The sequence below is a fragment of the Trematomus bernacchii genome, unplaced genomic scaffold (assembly GCF_902827165.1).
Source record: "Trematomus bernacchii unplaced genomic scaffold, fTreBer1.1, whole genome shotgun sequence".
NCBI lineage: Eukaryota > Metazoa > Chordata > Actinopteri > Perciformes > Nototheniidae > Trematomus > Trematomus bernacchii.
In genome coordinates this window covers 338,754-361,119 of record NW_022987547.1, presented here as the reverse complement: position 1 = coordinate 361,119, position 22,366 = coordinate 338,754, and the positions used below count along the sequence as shown (strand labels likewise).

At 39.5% G+C, this 22,366-nt stretch overlaps 1 protein-coding gene across 1 annotated transcript in view; it reads left to right on the top strand.

Annotated features, from left to right (window-relative positions):
• The first annotated feature begins 223 nt into the window (after positions 1-223).
• si:dkey-247m21.3 (5-hydroxytryptamine receptor 4) overlaps positions 224-22,366 on the top strand; it is a 39,739-nt gene continuing 17,596 nt past the window's right edge. The window contains exons 1-6 of the mRNA XM_034123397.1: positions 224-398; positions 14,743-14,824; positions 15,043-15,213; positions 16,257-16,457; positions 16,721-16,874; positions 18,203-18,867. Coding sequence (XP_033979288.1) covers positions 14,802-14,824; positions 15,043-15,213; positions 16,257-16,457; positions 16,721-16,874; positions 18,203-18,867 — 1,214 coding nt within the window. The 5' untranslated portion in view covers positions 224-398; positions 14,743-14,801. The remainder of the gene's footprint in view (positions 399-14,742; positions 14,825-15,042; positions 15,214-16,256; positions 16,458-16,720; positions 16,875-18,202; positions 18,868-22,366) is intronic.

Here is a 22,366-nt window from a genome sequence, read left to right as displayed (position 1 = left end):
TATTATTATTATTATTATTATTATTATTATTATTATTATTATAATATAATGTTCGCAAATGTTTTAAATATGTATTTTTCTAAATATACGACAGCCAACATATATTTCGTGTCACTTCATAATAATGCCACACGGTGGCGTCATCGACCCCCAATTCTCTCTCTCTCTCTCTCTCTCTCTCTCTCTCTCTCTCTCTCTCTCTCTCTCTCTCTCTCTCTCTCTCTCTCTCTCTGGCACGAGGCGGACTGTCGCCCAGTGTCACTCATCTGCCGCTCGTGCAGATCGGACTCTTGGGTACGCGGCAGTTTTTTTTCTTTTCCTCTCTCCTGTTGGAATAAGAGCCACCAGCACGCGCTAAGGGGTCTGTCGGAGTGACGGAGGCGAGGAGCCCGACACAGGTGAGCAGGTTACTTTACTTATTTAAAAAAAAACAAGTTTATTGTTGTTTTTCCAAACAGAAGAAAGAAAGGTAGATGTAAATTAGATTTCTATTTGTACATTGTTACACCGAACAAACCACTACTGTCCAATTGTATTAAGTGATGTTTAGAGACCATTCGAACAAACTCTATTTATTTGATCACTGTGTAGTCGTCAAACAAGTATATGTACTATTTATTGAGTTTACTTTACTGCAAAAACACGTGAAATCATCAACATCATAATTCTGCTACATAATTGCAAGGCATTTATCTCAACATGTACATTATTTAAATGCAAACAAACACGTCTTACTTTACTAACAAGCAAACCAACAATCTGTAAGAAAAAAAAAACATATTTTAATATAATTGTTGTACGAGTTTCTTTATATTACAAAATAAGAAATGTAAAGGTGCCAGGTGTTGTAAACAAACGGTGATATGGACAATATTCTAGAAATGTTATCCAAATTGATACACATTTCCCTAAAAGCTAGCCTATACGTAATAATGCAAACTATAATCAGTTAAGTAAAAGCTTAAGATCGAACTTTATTAATCAGTTTTTGAAATTCACAACCTGCCCTACAGCTTATATAGTAAAAAAACAAAAAACGTTGCATCAATAAGTATAATTTAATTTAATTTTAAATGGGCTGTTGTGCATTATACTTTTAGAATAGTACACTTCTTAATGCAGGGCTTTCACTTTTATGAATATTTCTACACTGTGGAACAACATTGTGTTGACTTTTACATTGTGTTGACTTTTACATAAGAACTTTGTCAACCTCTGAACTTTAGTTGAACTTCAAGTCTTATCACTTGTTTTATGAGAGGTGTGTTCATCTGAGAATATAGATGGGTAAACATACAGTAGTTGGGATACAAATGGTGAAAAAAGGCAGTGATGATGATAATAGACGGCCAAGTACATTTAAATGATATGGCCCAATATCAAGAATCCCAAATTGGTTTTAAGGGGCTGTTCAGCATACACATCCTCTGTCCTTTGCACCTTGTTTGGGATTAAGAAAGGAGGAAGGAGGAATCCTTCTTTCAGGATGGTCAAGAGGCAATAGTGTACAGAAAACCAACATAATAAAAATACAGTTTAAACAATTGAAAATATCCAGGTCCTCAAGCTGTTTCCAAGTGTCGCCAAGAGACCTCCCCTCCACCATGAAATCTAGAAATAAGACAGGCTGCACAATCACACAAGAGGCAAAACTGAATCACAGATCATCATACACACAGAAAAAGTCAAATTTTTCTCAGAATTTCAAAGAAGTCACATTTTTCTAAGAATTAAGACTAGGACTGCCACTATAGGCTTAAATGATATTTTGTAATGTGATCAAATGTTCTAAATTAAAGACACATTAGGGTCTCTTGCATCAGCCATGGATAAAAAAAAGACCAGGGGCATCTGCCCATTCATCGCTGGGTCTGTTGTCCTGCTGAGACATCTACAGATAAATCAGTTAGGTTTGTTTAACGTCAACGTCTCAAAAAATGTTTGCTGGCTGTCTGGACACATGAAAAGGTCTGCTGTTGTTCAATTATCCCGGGCAAACAGATTGCTGACATTTCAGCACTGACGCACTGAAAATTCTCCATCCTTGTTACTTTATTACGGTATCGTTTATTAGGAACATGAACCACACACACTCACTCATTACTGTATCCTGACAGTTGCACAAACACATGCCAACTACCTTTGCAAATACACTTCAGCGGGCACAGGCGGCTTCTGCTTCTGTATATTTGCATACTTTCCAGTTGATTACGCTTTTAATTCACTGCAAACATAGTGTTAACACTGTAGGACAGTATGATAACTGCTACTGATACCATGTAGATTGTACTGTGTACACTGTGCATGTGTGTATTTGCGTGCCAGAAGAAGTGAAAGAGCATAATTAGAAGTGATTGCCAAATATAAAAGTAAGTAAAGGTATAGAAATCAGGTAGGAGGAAATGTGCAGGAACCTGACCAATTTGCTGAAAACAGACATTGCATTTGTCAGTCTTAGTCAGGTAAAGGTACACCTTGTTTTGAGTGCAGCTTATTCATTTGATAACCAAACGTCAAAGAATTTGGTTCTGCAGGATGTACTGTTTCAAAAACAAAGCTAATATAGTGGTCTCATCGGATAACAATTCCTCAAGTTATTGTTGAATATCCCCTCTCGGGTAATAAATCACTATCATTGCTTTCCCTTGACATGTCTCCTATTCTCCAAAAATCTTGTCCAAACCAGCATTAGCTTGCCAACATCTTTTGGCCTGTCCACATGTCCAAAACATATTTTACTGAGTCTACTGTAATCCTTCAAACACACAGCATTGGTCCTATTAAGCACTGAGAATAAGAACAAATAAATCCATCATTATGTAACCTCTAGCAACATCTGGAAATGTGACAATAAATGAAATGCAACATGGTAAAGAAGGCCCTATTATGCTCGTTTTGGGTTCATATTTGTATTTACTATGACATGTCTCCATGCTTTAATGTTCAAAAGGTCTTTATTTTTCTCATACTGCCTGTGTCTGAGTGTGGGAGAGAAACTCCCTCTGGAGGGAACTTTGGGTTTTATTCTATGCACCAGGATACTGGATATAACTTGTAATCAGATGTTGATTAAAATGGAGAATAATAAACACTTATACCAATTTAAAGCCGAGACACTGTATCCAACACTGGTTGGCAGACATAAGCACACTGATAGTTTTGGCCACATCCCAGGTATGAGCATCTGTAAGTGAATCAGGCAGGTGAAACTAACTGGTGTTGAAAGGCAGGGAATGTACTCAAGTAACCTACCCTAGCAAAGAAAAGGTGAAACAGTTCATTAGTCAGAGATACTATTAGTCAGTGACTTCGGGGGATCAGTCTTTGCTCTGAGCAGAAACTGTTCCAGTCCCTGCTATCGCCTGTCCTTGTTAGCCCCTCCCTGTAGACATTTAGGAGAGAGACACTGCCTTCAGGCTAATTTTAGGCAGTTTTTACCAACAGCAACTCATTAGCCTGATTCCCAGACCTACAGTAGAGAGCCGTATTCATTATCAAAGTCACCTCACTCAGGGCAACACCCCTGTCTACTTTTACGTCTTTGTTATCAGAGATAAGTTATCGTATGCAGTAGTACATTCCACACATTGCTAACAACATTGATATGAGCACTCTGTTGTTGTGAGTACAGTATGGAATACTTTGTAGTTTTTTTCTTTACATTGGAGCCAGTCAGCTAGATTACCTTTTTCATGGTTTGTTGAAACATATTCAGCGTGAGTGAAGGTATCAGGGCTCATTTAGGAAGCCATTTGCAGATGTTTTTCTTTGTGCATAAGAAATAAACAACTGGTAACGCTTAACTGCGCCCACTGAGAAAGACACAACTATGTTCAGCTGTCTTTCTCCAGCGGTTTGACGCTTCCTTCCTCACATTGTCTGACTGGCTAAGTTCCAGTTTACTAAATATGATAACTGTCAGTTGTTGTTGTGGTCAGTAATTACATTTCAAGCTGGAAGTTCTTGAATTATTATTATTTATCATTTTATTTTGCTACAAGTTGCTTAATGAAGGAAGCAGTTATTTATAGTGGAACAAGGAATATTCTTTCCTTTCTTTGCTCAGTACGTGACAATGAATTAGATTGTTTATGAGACTTAGATGATTTGATGTGACTCAGATGCAGATTTTCCACAGAAGTCTCTTCACAATCACCCCTTTTTAATTTCCAAGGCTTTAATTGGTAACAATTTATGTGTTGAGAAGTGTTTTCCTGAATATCTTGAAACTTTACGTTGGAAAGGTGGCCATACTAAGCGTTAAGTTAATATGCTGAGAATGAATTAACGAAGATGGACTGACAACATTTTAATCGGTTTTTGCTTTTGTTTTTCATACTGCTTGGCGGTAAATCTTGCAAGAAAGAAGCTTTAACTTTTTTTTTCTGTTTAAGTGGTTGGCACATAATTGCTTTCTTGGATGTCTTAAAGCATGATTTCCCAGCAAAAGATATTGTGGTGGTGGTGCTATGAGAAAGTGGAAAACTGATCATTCCCAACTAAATCCATGGGGAGGCACAGAGTGGGCGATGACCCCGGGTAGAGGCTTTATTTCCACAGCCTGCCTGTCTTTTGCATTTGTACACATGTCATTTTATGTGTGTGTGCGCTTCCGTGCGTTTGTTTGAGTGTTATTCACTTTATTACGCAGTCATTCTCTATTTACCCCCCTTCATCCAGTGAGCTGGCACCCTTATTGTGACGAGCCCGGCGCGCTCAATTACCTGCTCACAGCCCATTACCCTCACCCACACAACTTTATTCAGAGCACACGCTCCATCCGCTCAAAGTTGCATCTTGCTCCAGCCATGCGTGCAGCAGGCTGGTGTGGGATTTAGTGCATCCGTGTGAGCGCATGGAAAAGTTAGTGGCACTTTAAAACGAGGACAAATGAAGCATTCAGTAATTGCAGGTGACATTTGAGATTTGAGATTTTGTTGGATATTTTGTTCAACTTTGTTTGTTTGCCTCACAGTGGGTGTGCAGAGGATTCTGGATGTAAAATGTTGTTGACTTGAAGCTTTTATTGTTGTTTGGATCCCCTTTGGCCGTTTCCATGACAGCACCTACTCTTCCTGAGATCCAAATCAATTAAATACAGTATGCAATGAAAGTGACATGCCAATATAGATTGTACGTGATATATAACATTTAACGTATATCAAAATAAAGAATAATTTGGCTTCGATTTGAGTTTTTGGTGTTCAGTAACTGAATCTGTTTTCACTCCTGGATTTTCCAAGGATTATATACATTTATTCAAGCAGACAAATATGGTCTTTAAACTCTAACAAATGCCTCCAGATGAGACTGGAAGTGAATAATAATATAACAAAAATACCAGATTAACTGTTCCATTTGCAGATCACATGCCACATCTACAGAGCTTACGTGAACCGAACAAAAAGCCAGCAAGTGCAGCAGAAGTTGTCTCAATTATTTCATCTCCAATCCTTATTTCCCGACATTAGACCCTAGGTTGAGATAATGACTTAATTCTCAACAGACTTTGTCCAACAGGATCTAGCAACTATCCCAGGCTGATGCCCCAGAAGGTTTTTAGTTTTTTCATTAACAAGTAGCATGAAGGATAATAATGATAATATGTTGAGTAATTAGCGAAGTCATGTTAGTACTTATTCAATTGGCGATTCCAAGACTGGCCATTGTGGATATACCAAGAGACAACCTCTGGTTCAAAAAGGTGAAGCTAATGCAACTATGCCTTACACCTGCACTTTTTGTGGCCAGCATGTTTTAAGTAAACATATTCCTGGCTAGTTTATGGTCTCAGTAACTAGTTTCAGGTCCCTTCAATTCCGAATGATGATTGCGATATACAAACAGAGAAAAAGCATCATCTGTAGAACACTTTATCAACAGAGAAAACAAAAAGGCATTGCAGTGAAGAACTCACAACAACATAAACAAGTACTGAGCAACAAAGATAAACCCTTCTAACATCTGAGAGATTACTTCACATTTTTTTCCACAGAGGGTTTTTGTGTTGTTCAGTACACTCTAAAATGCTCTTTACACCACATATTCAAGAACTGAGTGTGTATTGTTTGCATTTGAGAGTGTCACATTAACTGAAGAGGCCTTTCCAACCTGAACAGAGAAAAGTGTTTGTGTGTCTGGCTGCTGCTCGTGGTTGGTAGTTATTTAATGGTTTTGAATGTATTCCCAAACCAATTGGTTCTTCAGCAAACTTTACCCATTTGTTATTTCTCCAGTTCCTCTGTTTCCTGCTGCTGCTTTCAGTTAACATTTTATATTGAAGAATATCCCTGGCTCGATGTGTGTTTGTGCGTGTGTGTGTGTGTGTGTGTGTGTGTGTGTGTGTGTGTGTGTGTGTGTGTGTGTGTGTGTGTGTGTGTGTGTGTGTGTGTGTGTGTGTGTGTGTGTGTGTGTATGTGAGTGAGTGTGAGAGACAGAGAGAGACCGGATGGTATTTTTTACTTTTGGCTAATCATTCAAATGTTAAACTGACAGTGGTTCTGCTTTCTGTTTTGCACTCTTTAAGTTATGCAGCCGTTAAACATACTGGCCAAATATAATCTTTATCTTTCCAAAAGCTCCAAGTCAATCAAGGTGAAGAGAACTCTTACTGTAAGTGTGTGATGTATCTTTCCTCGTTCATAATGCAATAAAACATACAAATTAAGATCAGATTCTGTTTTCACTCAATTGTAGAGTTTTAATATTAATGTTAAGTACTTAATTCGGTGAATGAATCTTTCATTTGTGAGAAGAGAGAGAGAGAAAGCCCCCCTTATTAATTGGGACATTCATTATAGAAGAGACCACTTTAAACACTCAAAATAGCAGCAAAGTAGACCACAATGCAATTCTACAGAACAGAAGTGTCTTGCCTGGACAAACTGCATTGATGCCTTATACAGTAGGACTTGTGGGAATCACCAAACGAAGCGGAAGCGTACAGATTCTGGGAAAGTGAACCCAAGTAAATAAAATATATATTTTTTAAAAGAAGATACCGGGCGCTGTAATCACTCATCTGGTTACGTTATTACAGTACATTGACCACCACCACTTTATAACTTTCATACCCTACCGCACTTAACCAGTCCATTTTTTTTATCAAAGACACAATCTTTAAAAATCTGTCACGGGTATTTATATATATATATATATCCTTTATTTAACCAGGTAAAATAACTCATTGAGATTAAAATCTCTTTTACAAGAGTGACCTTATACAGTATATAAATATTTATCATAAAAAAGAGAATAAAGTGCAATTTGTTGGGGACTATTTTCAGTGGTGTATTAAAGGGGCCCTATTGTTTTTATGTTATCTTTATTTTACCAGGATAGGTCTCATTGAGATAAAAACATTTCTTTTCCAAGAGAGTCCCGGCCCAAGATAAGCAACAGCACAGTTACAGACAACTTTAAACAGTCACAATCATAACCCAATCACCAGTGGCGGTTCTAGACCAATTTGACTGGGGGGGCCAGGCTGGGGCCAGTTATTTTCTGAGGGGGGCACAATAAATGCAGGACGAAAAAGACAAAGACAGTATGAAGTAATTGCGCATAAGAAAACAATGCAATACAGTTATTGGTATTTGTTTCATTACTCATTATTATATGCTTACCTTTAACCTTTGTGTGCTGTTTGGGTCTGTGGGACCCGTTTTCAGTGTTTACTAAAAGAAAATGTATGCAATTTAATTATTTTAACCTGCTTTATTTGGGGGTGGACCTCACATCCTCTAGGGGGGTCCGGGGGCATGCACCCATGGGAAGATTATTTTTTAAATGTTGAAGTGAAATGCATCAATCTGGTGCACTTTGAGCACAACATGAATTTATGGATACAGCTCTCAACACTCAGATGAAAGGGAGCTGTATACTTTTCAATAATCCAAACATCTTTAGAATATGATCACAACCAATAAAACAATTTAAACGTATTATTCTTATCTTATGTTACCTAGTTAGCATTCTTTCTTTTTATTTATACATATTTTACTAATCACTCCCCTGTTAAACTGTTTTTTTTTTTTTTTACTGTCCTATAGTACACATTGGAATGATTTCTACTTTATTTTTTACATCTATATTAAATAGATAAAGGTGTGCTCTCTCGCTATCTGTCTCGCTCGCTCACAGAGGCTGTGTGCTCCTCCGTGGCGACGACGGCTTGCGTTAAAAAAAAAAAAAATTAACATATTTGTAAAGTGGGGGCTATTGAGGGCTTGCGAGCTACCGGTAGTTCGCGATCGACGTGTTGGAGACCCCTGCTCTAATGGGTCCGACTAGAATGACAAATATAGTTAGTTCCGCCTATTCCGTCAGCCAAGAAATCGTTTCAGGGGGGTCCAAAGTCAGTGTTAGGGGGGCACTGGCCCCCCCTGGCCCCCCCTGGCCCCCCCCCCTAGAACCGACCCTGCCTATCACAGTCATAACAAGATCAGCCAAAGCATTTACACACACAGCGGCCTGCTTCAAAGTCATTTGCTCACATTATTTTTGTTTGTATGTGGAGAAGGAGTCTCTGGTTCTGTTGCCAGGGAGACTGAGAGGTTTCATGCTCTGCAGACTGTCCTCCTTTATTTTGAAACAAACTTCTGACGCTCTCAACTGAGGCTGTAGTGTAAAGTGTGTGTAGTGCCTGTTAAGTAGCTGCTGATGAGTGTTGAATTAGAAAAAAATGTAATTATGCAATGTGAAATATCTCTTGAAATCCCATAAAAAGACCAAAGAAATTAATTGAATCTTTCTGCCCTGTAGGCCAAAGCCTATTGTATCGTATTGCTCTTTTCCACAAAACCTCTGTTGTCCAAAAGGATATTTAAAACACGTCAATGTGCCTCATTACACGCTACAGAAAAGGAAAAAAAACCAAACAAGCATGATTCAAATAAAGGCATTAGGTTTTTACTTTAGAACAAGTGCTGTTTTTCCTTCGAGGCCAATAAAATCCTAGTGTCTGCAACCTTTTTGTCTGTGCTGGACTATGGAGATGTGGTTTATATTCTTGGTGCTCTTCCTCCTTATCTAAGGATCTACATGAACTGCAAATGCATAGGATCTTATTGGCTCTGCTCCGAGGACATGTTCTTTCTTACTGTCCCAAAAGTCTGTACTGAACTGAGGAAGAGGACGTTTGGTTACGCTGATCCTGTGGCTTGGAACCAGCTGCAAAATTAGCTGAAACTCAGAGAGCTGGTTTCTTTAAACAGACTCAAAGAGACTCTATCCATGGATAGAACCAGCTCTCTGAGTTTCAGCTAATTTTGCAGCTGGTTCCAAGCCACAGGATCAGCGTAACCAAACGTCCTCTTCCTCAGTTCAGTACAGACTTTTGGGACAGTAAGAAAGAACATGTCCTCGGAGCAGAGCCAATAAGATCCTATGCATTTGCGGTTCATGTAGATCCTTAGATAAGGAGGAAGAGCACCAAGAATAGCCTTATATATAAGGATGTGTTTCAGTCCAACACGAGCATAGGGTTGCATCAAGGTTTAGAGGTTTGTAATGAATCTCAATGCACCGTGGTAGACGTTATCCAGCGAGTGAAGGCACTGAGAAGATGCATTCATATAAACCACATCTCCATAGTCCAGCACAGACAAAAAGGTTGCAGACACTAGGATTTGATTGGCCTCGAAGGAAAAACAGCACTTGTTCTAAAGTAAAAACCTAATGCCTTTATTTGAATCATGCTTGCTTGGTTTTTTTTCCTTTTCTGTAGCGTGTAATGAGGCACATTGACATGTTTTAAATATCCTTTTGGACAACAGAGGTTTTGTGGAAAAGAGCAATACGATACAATAGGCTTTGGCCTACAGGGCAGAAAGATTCAATTAATTTCTTTGGTCTTTTTATGGGATTTCAAGAGATATTTCACATTGCATAATTACATTTTTTTCTAATTCAACACTCATCAGCAGCTACTTAACAGGCACTACACACACTTTACACTACAGCCTCAGTTGAGAGCGTCAGAAGTTTGTTTCAAAATAAAGGAGGACAGTCTGCAGAGCATGAAACCTCTCAGTCTCCCTGGCAACAGAACCAGAGATTCCTTCTCCACATACAAACAAAAATAATGTGAGCACACAGTCACACTCACTCACACACACACGGTTCAACCCTCTCACAATCTGAGGTGTGAGATTAAGTGAGAAGTATTTACTTCCCACCTGACAAGAAAACAAGTGGCTGGAGAGTTAAAAAGTGTTTCATTTGCTGAAGTTGTTGGGTTAACTGTGATACAATGGTCGCAGCACACTCCTGTTTAATCAAATTATGATTTGCAGATTTTTGTAACATGGAAAATAATATCAGCACACATTTCTTGGCACGTTGTCAAGCTGCCGATACATCTTGTTCAGATTTCTGTACAATCATTGTTATGTAGTGTGAAATGTCTCTGGTGGTTGTGTGATGAATATTAAACGATAACAATTGTTTTTTATAATTCAGATTTCACACTGTGTCCTAAATACAATGGCAGAAAATGATCTGTGATATGATTTGCAGAGGAGTGATTGATAAGAAAAACCAGTAAAAAGTTTTTATGTAAAGTAGTTCAAAATGGTTCCATGTTTAATTATCCAAGTTGTAGCAAAGAAACAAATGTGGGTAAAATAAATAGTTTAACTGATCTCATGGTCTATCTCTTGAGAGTTGAAAGAGGAAAAAATAGACCTGACCTGTGTCTCTGAAATTGGGTCATGTGGTAGCTGTCGGAGGTAAGGCTAATCGGATTATGATGTGTTAGTTAGCACCAGGATAAAAAGTTAGACCTATAAAGGGATGCCTTTGACATGATCATAAACGTTGCCCTCCGTCAAATAGATCCAGTTTGTGAGCCCAGAAGATCAGGAAGTCTCCCAGATGGCTAATGTGAGCCTCTTACTGCTCACATCAGATGAGTCAGTCAGTCCTCCTACATCATTTGTTTTTGTTTATCAGTCAATGTTAGTCCACATCCAACCATCTATGACCTTTTCAACAGCACGTTATAAATAAATGTACATAAAGACAGTATTATATATGTGTTAATGCCTTGAACTGATCTTTTTGATATTATTCAATCCGCCAAGAAGGTTTGTAGGTATGTTTTTACTTTGTTGGTTAGTCGGTTAGTTTGCTGTCAGAAGTATTATGGGAAAACAACATGCCTGATTTGAATGAAACTTGGTTAAAGGTTGCAGCATGGGCCAAGGAAGAACCCATTACATTCTGGAGCAGATCCAAATAACACACACTAATTATTTTTCAGTTAAGATAACAGCCTTTGCGATCTCTATGTTCCCTTCTAGCTAGCCTTTTTTACTTGAAATTGATTATATTGCTGGCCAAATGGTGAAGGCAAATGTCCCAGTAGCAACCCTACCTATAAGGATTGTTATCTTTATGTCAATTTGATCCTGCCAAACGTTGGGAGCCCAGATGATCAATTCAAATGGCTTTAGTGATTTTCTGACTCTTCCTTTAATGCCACCATTCAGATTGTTGCTTTTACGATCAACTTTCTTATCAACTATTGAATGGATTGCCTTTCATCTAGTGAAAGAAAGACCAGAAGCAACATAGTCTTTTCCTGCTCCCTGCTCTCCAGAGTTCATTCTGTTCAACTCTGTGTCAGTTCGATGTGAAATAGACTCGGTGAGCTGTGAAAACACGCCTCCCTGGACACACATCACACAGGAGAAACGCGGCTCCTCACCCTTCTTACTCACTCTTTCTTTCTGCCTTTTTTTTCCTATAGTTGAAATTCATATTGAGCAAATATTTTTTCATTCCTTGGATTCCAATGTGTGAGCTACTGAGTGAGCAACGAGGGTGGGTAGTGCTAGTGTGGTCGTCCAGTACTCATTTATGTGTGTGAGAGGATAATGCTTATCACAGTTCCTTCTACTGACCATTAGAGATTCACAGAGTAATCAGGCCGTTTTCTATTTAAAGGTGTTTTGATGAAAATGCAAAGCTGAATCCCATCCAATCTGTGCACCATTGTTGAGTCAAATCATTCCTTCAGCAACTTGACATTTAATTAATTTGTTTGTGTGTAATCAGTGTTTCTTGTGTCTTTTTCATGGATGTGGATACATTGGTGCCCAATATGTGCAGGGGCCCATTAGGCCCTGGTTGGGGATTAGAAACATCGTAAAAATATGTGAGGGTGGCTGCGGTGGTATCTTTTTTGTCCACTTGTTCTAAAGAAGAACATGGCAGCTGACTGGCCCATGTAAGTACAAATGTGTGTATTTGCCAAGTACAGTGAGGCTTTGTTATAATCAACCTGGGTTGTGTTATCACTCTTCTTTCCTTGAGGGAGAAAACAGCTGGCAGAAAACACTGTGAACTTTTCTTGTCGCCTCTGTTTTGGTTTCAATTTCACAATCCAATAAATAATTTGTTTGTGTCTGAAACACAAAGACAAGACAGTTCAGAACTAGAGTAGCTGTTGCAGTTATCTTCCTTTCGTCACTGGGAGCCTGGGATCAAGTTAAGACCAGTTTTACAAACCCATACTGAAAAAGTCTTTACTAACGCTTTGTTTGCTTTGTTGTCTATCTGTCTGTTTACGGAGAAACGACTGCCACAATTTTCATGGAACTTGGTGGAAAGGTTTAGAATGGGCTCAATACCGTTTAATTTTGGAGCAGATCCGAAGGCCAATACTCTTTATTTTTCTGCTTTCTTTAAGATTGTGCGATAGAGCATTTGGCCTTGGGGGAGGTCGAGGCACCCTGAGTGCCCTCGAATCATGGCCAGTCAATAGATACGAAAAAACAATTGATTAATGCTTACATAAGAACACATCATTTCAAAAAGTGTAAAGATAAAATAAAGTCCTTAGTTTAGTTTAAAGGGGACCTATCATGCTAAATGCACTTTTGTACGTCTTTTATACATGAATATGTGTCCCCGGTGTTCCAGGGAACTCACCAAGTGTCAGAAAACACAACCCTCTCTATTTTCCTCCATACCCAAATCTCTAAAAAAGGGGCTGCAACGGATCTGATAAAAACTGATCCAGATTTGAACACTGTCCTGACGTCAGGACAGTGGCGCTACGGCTATTGGGCCAACTCCACCAATCAGGAGGAGACAGCCACGGCCATTGCCGTTCGAAAGCACTGGAGACGCTGTAGTACATATGCCAGGCCTCTAGATGGTGCTGTTCTCACTGAATCTGCCCAGAGCTAGAAATTGTCAAATTGAGCAAAATGAGGCATGGCTAAAATGCATGATCTGTTTGGTATTTTGAAAAAAAAAATTATAAATATGCCTTATATAGGTATGGTCCTACACTATATTATTCAAATATAGCATGATAGGTCCACTTTAACTTACATCAAAGCCATAAAGGCAAGCAATCAACCTACACCAGGTGAGAGAATAGAGAATGACTGGACTTGACGATAAATTGAAGTGACAAATTGTCTGACGATCTGCCTACAGGAAGTAGGAGTTGTTGACAGGACTGCCGGCTGTCCCAATCTGTCAGATGATATTGACCCTCGAGTGCGATAAGACTTGACGGCTATCATAAAAAAGCAGCAGATGTTGTAATAGACCCTTAAAGCTGATAAGGCATCGAGAGCTGAACCGATGAAAGGTTTTCTATACTGATCCTCAAGAGCTGTTACTGTAAGATGATTCAGAGCTACACTTGTCATTTTCTGTCACACTGGTACATTTAACAAAATCCTCTCAGGTATTGTGAACTCAAAGAGAAACTGAATACTTGTGTCTTGCATAAAACACGTCTGTGTACTGTCTATTTTATCATCAATAGAAAAGTATGTGGTGCTGACAGATATGTGTGGGTAAAGCCATTAATTAAGACTGATTGTGTTCATTATCGATTAATCGGCCACCCTTTTTTTCAATAATCAATAATTATTATACAGTTAAAGATGACAAAGATAAGAGGATGGAATCAGAGGATACAGGAATTGTTCAGCTTGAAGAATAATTGAAACAGTAAATCAATTTTGAATATACAGTAGTTGCCTATTGTGTTTCTGATCAACCAATCAATTTATGGACTAATCGCTGCAGCTTAGTTCCTTTAGGGTTGATTTCAAAAGGCTCCACTGATGCACTTGGACTTAAATAGAGAGCTGTATTGAACAAAGCCTAACATAAAGAGCTGATCTGAATCAGAAGTTATTGATTTGACAGTAAAATTGGGTCCTTATGGGAAATTATCCAGAGTCAAAGCCTAAGCCATCCTCAATTGCCCCCCCATACCTCAGGCTATTGTTGGTCAAGTCTATATGTTTACTTTATGTTCCAGGTTAAATAAGGGTAGGTCAGGCACACTGTCCTCCAACTAGGATTTGCTGATGAATCCTTAAAAGCCCCTAGAGCTGATATCTGCCCTTTGACCTCCCTGGACATTGGCGTAAGAAAGGAAATGTCCCCTGTGGTTCTCACTAAAGCTTGGTGTTTTTTGTTGCATTGCGAGGACCAACTAGAATGCTGATGGAATCTGGCAGAGACAGCTTTGGACTGTTTGCCTTGAAAATATTACAAGCTTTCAAACTTTGATCCAGGTTCTTATTTGGGGTACAAATATCACATTTCTGACAAGATGGACAAACAAAAAGATATCCACCAGCAGCCTGTCTGCACACGCAGGCCGGCTACTATTTTCAGAAAAATGCAGACCTACAGTACTGTGAAAGCCAGAAATATTACATTGCGTGTGTGTGTTTGTGTGTGTTTGTGTGTGTGTCTCAACAGGGCCTTAGCATGGGGTGAAGAGGACTATCCCCTGCTGACCTCAATGCAGATGACCAGTGATGGCCACAGAATCACCTCTACAGTAAGTCATACATTAAAATAAAACATGTATGAAACGATTAACCAGTTTACAACATTTATTTTATTAATAAATATTGTTATAAATACATTTTTTCTTTCTAAAATTTCATAAATATACCTAATTAATATGGGTAAAACGATTACAGTACATCCCCGGCGTGTCGTTCCCTCTCTCTTTCAAAATAATAGCTTTATTTGTTTGTTTTTGTATTTCTTCAGTTTGTTGGATGACCTCATAAACACAGGACAACAACAGCAGGAACAGCAGCAGGAATTCCTGATTTCGCTGGAGTCGATTATTCTCACCATATTTCTCTCCATTATTATTATAATGACAGTGTGTGGCAATCTGCTAGTCATGGTGGCACTGTGCAAGGACAGACATCTACGGTGAGCTGTTTATTAAATGTATTTTGGAAGCAGCAACAGTTTTCAAAACTGGCTAAAAAAAGTGTCTATCTGCAAAAAACAAACCCTTTCAAGGTTCTCCCTGTAATTATGACAACTGACGATGCCTGATTATAATGACTATTTTTGCTGCCATGGAATACCTACCTTATGCAAATGTAATGTCTTTCAATAGCTGTAAAGAAAGAAATTGATCGTCAAATTTGTAGCTGACGTTTAAGTTAGATGTGAACAAAAACAAGGCATTTCTTTCCCGCTATTTGCACTAAAAACACATCCAGCAGTGCTTAAAAAACTCAGCATTCAAACCAAATGTCAAAGCACTCACATTACAAAAATGCTATCCTGAAAAATGCATGTTGTCTAGACAGTGAGTGTTGTACCTCAGAAAAAAACAAGACTTGTCTTAGTCAACTTTAAAAAATGCATTTTAAGCTAAAAATTTGATCAAAACATCACAATGTACTGTCAAGGCATTCAACTTAAATGTTGCCTAAAAACCTACAAAATATTACACATCAGTCAGTCAGTCTTCATTTATAAATAGTTAAAGATTACCTTACCCATGAACTATTACTGAATACATTAAAGGTGGGGTAGGTAATTTTGGAGAAACCAGCTCGAGTGCGCTAAAATTTGAAAATACACAGCTGGAAAAAATCTGCCACTTCCTTACAGAGCCCCTCCTCCAACACACACGAACGTGCACATGACCAATGAGGGCACGAGATAAGTCTGTGCACAGATGGAAGGCTGACAGGCAGGTAGGCCATCCAGTTATTTTAGCCGGGCCGGCTAAAATGATTGGTCGTGCTTTTTACAGTACTACGGCTTCCACAGATTACATTTTTGTATGGATCTTTTGTCAAAGCACTTAAGATATTCATTGCTATCGGGATGTTAAGAGCATTCCATGGAATATAACAAAAAGTGTATCTCGAGCCGGTTTCTCAAACTTACCTACCCCACCTTTAATGGATAATGTTTTGTTGCTAATTTGTTGTGTCCCCCTGCCATCCTCTCAGAAAGAAGAAGACAAACTACTTCATTGTGTCTCTTGCATTTGCTGACTTGCTGGTTGCATTGTTGGTGATGCCATTCGCTGCTATTGAGCTGATTACCGGCGAGTGGCGATACGGAGAGATCTTCTGCCTGGTGCGAACGTCTCTGGACGTCCTGTTGACTACAGCGTCCATCCTGCACCTCTGCTGCATTGCGCTTGACAGGTTTGTGTGTGTGTGTGTGGGTGCTTGTCTCGAAGACAGGGACCCCCAAAAAGACAGTACATATTTTTGAAAAAGACTCTCTTGGAACTACTTCAACGTGTGTGTGTGTGTGTGTGTGTGTGTGTGTGTGTGTGGTGTGTGTGTGTGTGTGTGTGTGTGTGTGGTGTGTGTGTGTGTGTGTGTGTGTGTGTGTGTGTGTGTGTGTGTGTGTGTGTGTGTGTGTGTGTGTGTGTGTGTGTGTGTGTGTGTGTGTGTGATTCCAGGTACTACGCTATCTGCTGCCAGCCTCTAGTCTACAGACACAAGATGACCCCGGTCAGAGTGGCAGTGATGCTCAGCGGCTGTTGGTTCATCCCCATATTCATCTCCTTTCTACCCATAATGCAAAGCTGGAACGCTATCGGCATCGAGGACATTGTAAGTCCTTAGCTAAGATCAGAAATATTCTTGTTATTAAAATCTTGCATCAACAAAATATACTTTATGTTCCAAATAGTTTTTTTTAATAGTATCAAGAGCTCATATAACTCTTTCAAATACATGAAGAGATACTTTTTTTTCTGTGAGGGCAAATGCAGCACAAACCTTTCCAATCTAATATTCTCTGTTTTCTAATAACATTGTCCAATGACACGGTAATGCAGCGATCACAAAACAATTCCAGTCCCTGTGGAGGCTCTCTTGCTGCGAGCAAAGACAGCACTTCAACAAGCATTTCCTGCTGGTTCGGATATGTTTTGGCGTGAGGTTATTTCAGAGCTGCCTTGAAATGAGCTGCAGGACTCCCAGAGGCACAGGGGGATAGATGAATTTATTTAGCCAGAGTTAATGAAATACACTGCCCTTTTCTCATTTTTTCAGTCAGGCAGCATCGAAAAAAACAATCATTTGTTTTACAAAAGCTGGATGGATGTCTGCAGACACAATTGCGCAACACTAAATATAACTTATGTCTGCATATTCAGGACCGATTTGAATTGTTTGTTTTGAATGTGTTTTGTCCGTTTATTTCTTCTTTGTTCTCATATTTCGTGAAACAAAAAATCCATTGCACCCTTGTTCTGCCCCAAAAAGGATTTGTTTGAATTGAAACTGCGTTTTTACGCCAGCTGATACAAAGCCACAAGAAGTTAAACGATATGGTAGACACAGTATGTGTGTGTGAACTGAGATGCTCCATTTCCACTGAGGAAAACATTAATTTCTGGTGATATGGTGATGTGAAACTGTATGTTCTTGGCTCTTTATGTGTATTAAATGTTCCTAAATTAGGATTTTACATGTTGTGTATACCTAGAGTGTTTCATGTACATGCAGACTAAGGTAGCTCATCAGTACCAATGCCAATATATTACACAAGGCGATAAGATAAAATGACCTTTTCAGCTTTAGATACCTACACTTTAATGTGACTCGCTCAAAATTTCCATTAGGACAAAGATATATACATACAATCAGTATTCGTTCAGAATAGCACATTATATTTTTCTTTAGCCTAATTTAGCAACACCTTACAAATTAACAGGTAAATATAGTCTCAAACTGGTCTTTATGCTATGCTAGGCTAACTGCCTCTCAGCTCCATCTCTACACTCACAGGCAAGATTAGCATTATTAATCCTTGACTGCAGGTCATAATGTCATAGTAATGACATTATTTGGCACTCAAGTGGCATTGAAATGGTCAGAATATCTTGTTGTAACATTGGGATGATTGTTTGTCTGTATCTTCCCAACTTTCCCAGATTGAGGAGAGAAAAGGCTTGGCTGGAGCCTCCAATGACACAAGTTGTGTGTTTCTGGTGAACCGGCCGTACGCCCTGATCTGCTCTGCGGTGGCCTTTTATGTCCCGTTGGCCCTTATGGTCCTGGCCTACCAGCGGATCTACGTCACCGCCATGACTCATGTACGGCAGATTGAGACACTACAGCGAGCCGGCTCTGCCCCTGTGAGCGGACCGACTCCGATGATCACAGTGAGGTCCTCCACTTCCTCAGACCCTACGGATCACTACCGCCTCAGGACAACAAGGGCCCTCTCCCCTTCAGAGCAGGCCCCCATAGCAAATAGCCGCATGCGCGTTGAGACCAAGGCGGCAAAGACGCTGGCGGTTATAATGGGTTGTTTCTGCCTGTGTTGGGCACCGTTCTTCATCACCAACATAGTGGACCCCTTCATCCATTACTCAGTGCCCTGGCAGCTATGGACAGCCTGGCTGTGGCTCGGGTACATTAACTCAGGGTTGAACCCTTTCCTGTACGCCTTTCTGAACCGGGCGTTTCGGAGAGCCTTTCTGGTGATCCTCTGCTGTGGGGATGAGCGGTACGCACGACAGGGGAGCTGCTCCTATGGACAGGTCCACAGAGTGTGCTCTGCTGCATCGGTCAACGGAACGTCAATGGCACTAAGGTAAACACACGGTAAAGGCACATTTGCAGCAGTTTTGAATATTTGAGTGTGAATGTGTGTGCTGTCCTGCCTTCAACTGTGTAAAAGGTCCATCAAAGTAAACTGTGCAGACTGAGAGCAAGTGGGTTGATGTCTGTTTTTGTATTTATTTATATGTCTTTGATGCACTTCAGTGTAAAAATTAAAAACGTGATGGATTGGATTGTTATTTAACACAACCGGATACAAGCAACATTTTGTTCACTTGCAGCTTTTTCAAAAGTTAGGCCCAACTGTTGCTGCAGCATTGTACCATTGCTCTGTTGACTATCACAGCTTGGTGCAACCTTCATCTTATTTGAATTAAGTCATAATTTCTCATTTAGGTGCATGTGTTGGCCCAATGTGTAATTGTTAGATATGAACATGCCGTGCCTTCACTAGGAAAATATATTCATGGTCAAAGCAGCTGTGGTGTTCTGCAGATGGAACATTTTACCATAAAAAATGTCCTGGACTCAGACTTGTTAAAAATGAATTAAATAGTCAAATCAGCCAGTTTTCAGCATAGTGTGAACTCATACTGTATATATGAGGTCTGCTCTTGAGCTATGTCATATGCGTTTCTTTTTGTTATTTCCGATTAGGAAATATACAAAAAATGTAAGCTTTGTTCCAGTTGTTGGCACAGATTCAGAATATGTTGTGTACATAGATGTACAGCAATGAGGAAGCTGGGAAGGTAGATGGAAACATTTGTGAGCACATACAGTAACAACGGCATGTAGCAGGAGGGAGTCACAATAATCAGAATCAAAGGGGCTGACAGTGAAAGTAGGTAAGATCCTAAGGATTGCCTTGTTCTAACAATTGTAATCATACCTTACTAAGAGTTTAATTGTGTTGATGAGTATGGCTTTAGCAAAGGCAAAAGCCAGTTTGGAAAGGTTGGTGCATTGATGAAAGTGAGATTGGGACAATGGAAACAGATTTAGCAAAGAATTGTTGAGCATGGAATTTTCCACTTTATTTTAGACCCTCAGAGGTTCATCTGACTTTCTTGACCAATTTTGTCAGCTTGTAAACATTTTTAAATGGGCAATACATTTGGATGAAAACCAGTTCGGCTCAAAGTGAAACGTCTCAACAACTAGCTCACTCAATGGAATGCAATCATATTTTAATTATAAGTATAACTTCTGAGATGCCCCGACTTTTCTTCTGGCGTCGTCACCAGGTCAAATATTTTATGTGTTCACTTTGGTACTTTGGTTTTGGACTTACAGCTGCTCTGTGTTCAGTGATGAATAGCTGATGTTAGCACGCTTAAATGCTAGACTAACACAGTTAACATGGTCAAGTCGTTTTTTATACAAGCAAGTGTTACACAGAGCCTTAACCTCATATCCAGGAAACAGACGTGGGTCATAATAATCTTGTGTGTATAATAGTAATGATGTTATCGGCTAAAAAGTTCACATAGACGCAGATATACGGGAATTTTTGTTTTAACTATCATATCTTAATCATATCATATTGTTACACTATAGAGTGCCACAGTGACGCGTCCTAAAACCCGGACGTAAACTCCTTCCGGTTCCTTCGACAAAAACGCAATGCAATTTCTCCATAGAATTTTGGAAAATAGTCTGTGGGTGACACACAATTAAGAGACGGATCATGTTTTGTTCAGCCGGATAATCTCCACATGTCTACCCTACTTTTATAATTTTCGAATCATAAATCTAGTCGCCAGAAGCAAAATGCTAACGTTATGCTACAAACGAACTACAGCGGGTTGCTGCTTCAACGTCACGCCAACTTAAGATCCATATTCAAAACTACAGATTCAAAATTGTACAAGTTGAAGCGTTTGTTTTAACAGTTTGCAGGAGGCAGGTACTTGCTTTCAAGCAGAACACGGGGAAAAACAAACTTAGCGGGAGTGTTTACGTGTTCGGTGTAATGATGTAAAACGGCCTCGACAACTTCTGTAGTCCTATTCAGCCACTTGTTAACAACCATCGTTTTTCAGACACGTAAACTCTTCAAAAATCACCAGTGGGGTCACTGCTGATGTATTTAATGTCGTAGAACAAAACGTGATCCGTCTCTTAAATGTGTGTCAACCACAGACCTTATTTCCAGCTATTTTCCAAAATCCTATGGAGAAATTGCATTGCTTTTTTGTCGAAGGAACTGGAATTGGTAAAATGCTAACTTACTTCCGGGTTTTAGGACGCGTCACTGTGGCACTCTATAAGGATGTCAGGAACTACAAATAGGCCTATGTCCTATGACTTTATTGCCGTTGTATTTATTGCCTTGATAGAGCCATCAGTAATAAACTGACACCTACAGTACTCTTATGAAATGCTTGTTGACTTGAAAGTAAACTACATGTTGCTGTAAAATATATGAGTCATCTTAAGTCGTTCGTCTATGGAGCCGTAGAGTTTTCTTTCAATCTTTGAGCCATCTGAGTTGTGGAACAATTAATGGACTTCTGGGAGGAAAGATTGAACTTTACAGATCTTTGATTGAGTAAATGTACAATAGCCTTTTTAGTTATTTTCTCTACAGAAGGATTTCTGTTGACGTGAATGGTGGTGATTAAGTTGATGTCTGTGTTTGTGCTCTCCTTCCAATGGGGATGATGGAGGAGGTGACCTGCTTGTGTCTGCACTGTTTAACTTTAACACAAGTGCTCCACCATCGCAGAGAAACAGAGGGAATCACATACGCACTTACACAGACACACACACACACACACACACACACACACGCACACACGCACGCACACGCACACACACACACACACACAGCTGACCATTTTTTTATTTATTATACAAACTACATGGCATGTGAGGGAGACCTTCCGCTATGGTCTAAAAATGTGTATTTGCATGCATACACTTACTCAGTGCTATGTATGTAAGCAAGTCCATGTGTATGTCAGTTGAAAAAAAAGAAGGCTGATAGTTTGTCTTTGCTCTTTGTTGTTGTAATGTGTATAATGTGTGTATAGTCTTGTGTGTGTGTGTGTGTGTGTGTGTGTGTGTGTGTGTGTGTGTGTGTGTGTGTGTGTGTGTGTGTGTGTGTGTGTGTGTGAAGTGTGTGTGTGTGTGTGTGTGTGTGTGTGTGTGTGTGTGTGTGTGTGTGTGTGTGTGTGTGTGTGTGTGTGTGTGTGTGTGTGTGTGTGTGTGTGTGTGTGTGTGTGTGTGTGTGTGTGTGTGTGTGTTTCTGAGGTGTCTGTGGGATTTCTTTAGGGCTTTCTATCTTTGCGTGTATAGGAAACAGAAAGGCAAACAGTGTTAACTCCAATCTGATGTCCTCTCTTAAAATCTGTCTCAGACAAAAAACAGACTCAGACAATCAGATTACAGCTGGCAGGATACTGGAAACTGAAATTACTCAAGGAATCGTAAGTTATTTTGTCTTTGAGCTCTTGGGTATTAGACCCAGAATGTAGGCGGATGGAATCTGCTTTTGTGTTCACTGTGCTGTGGTAAAATCACCA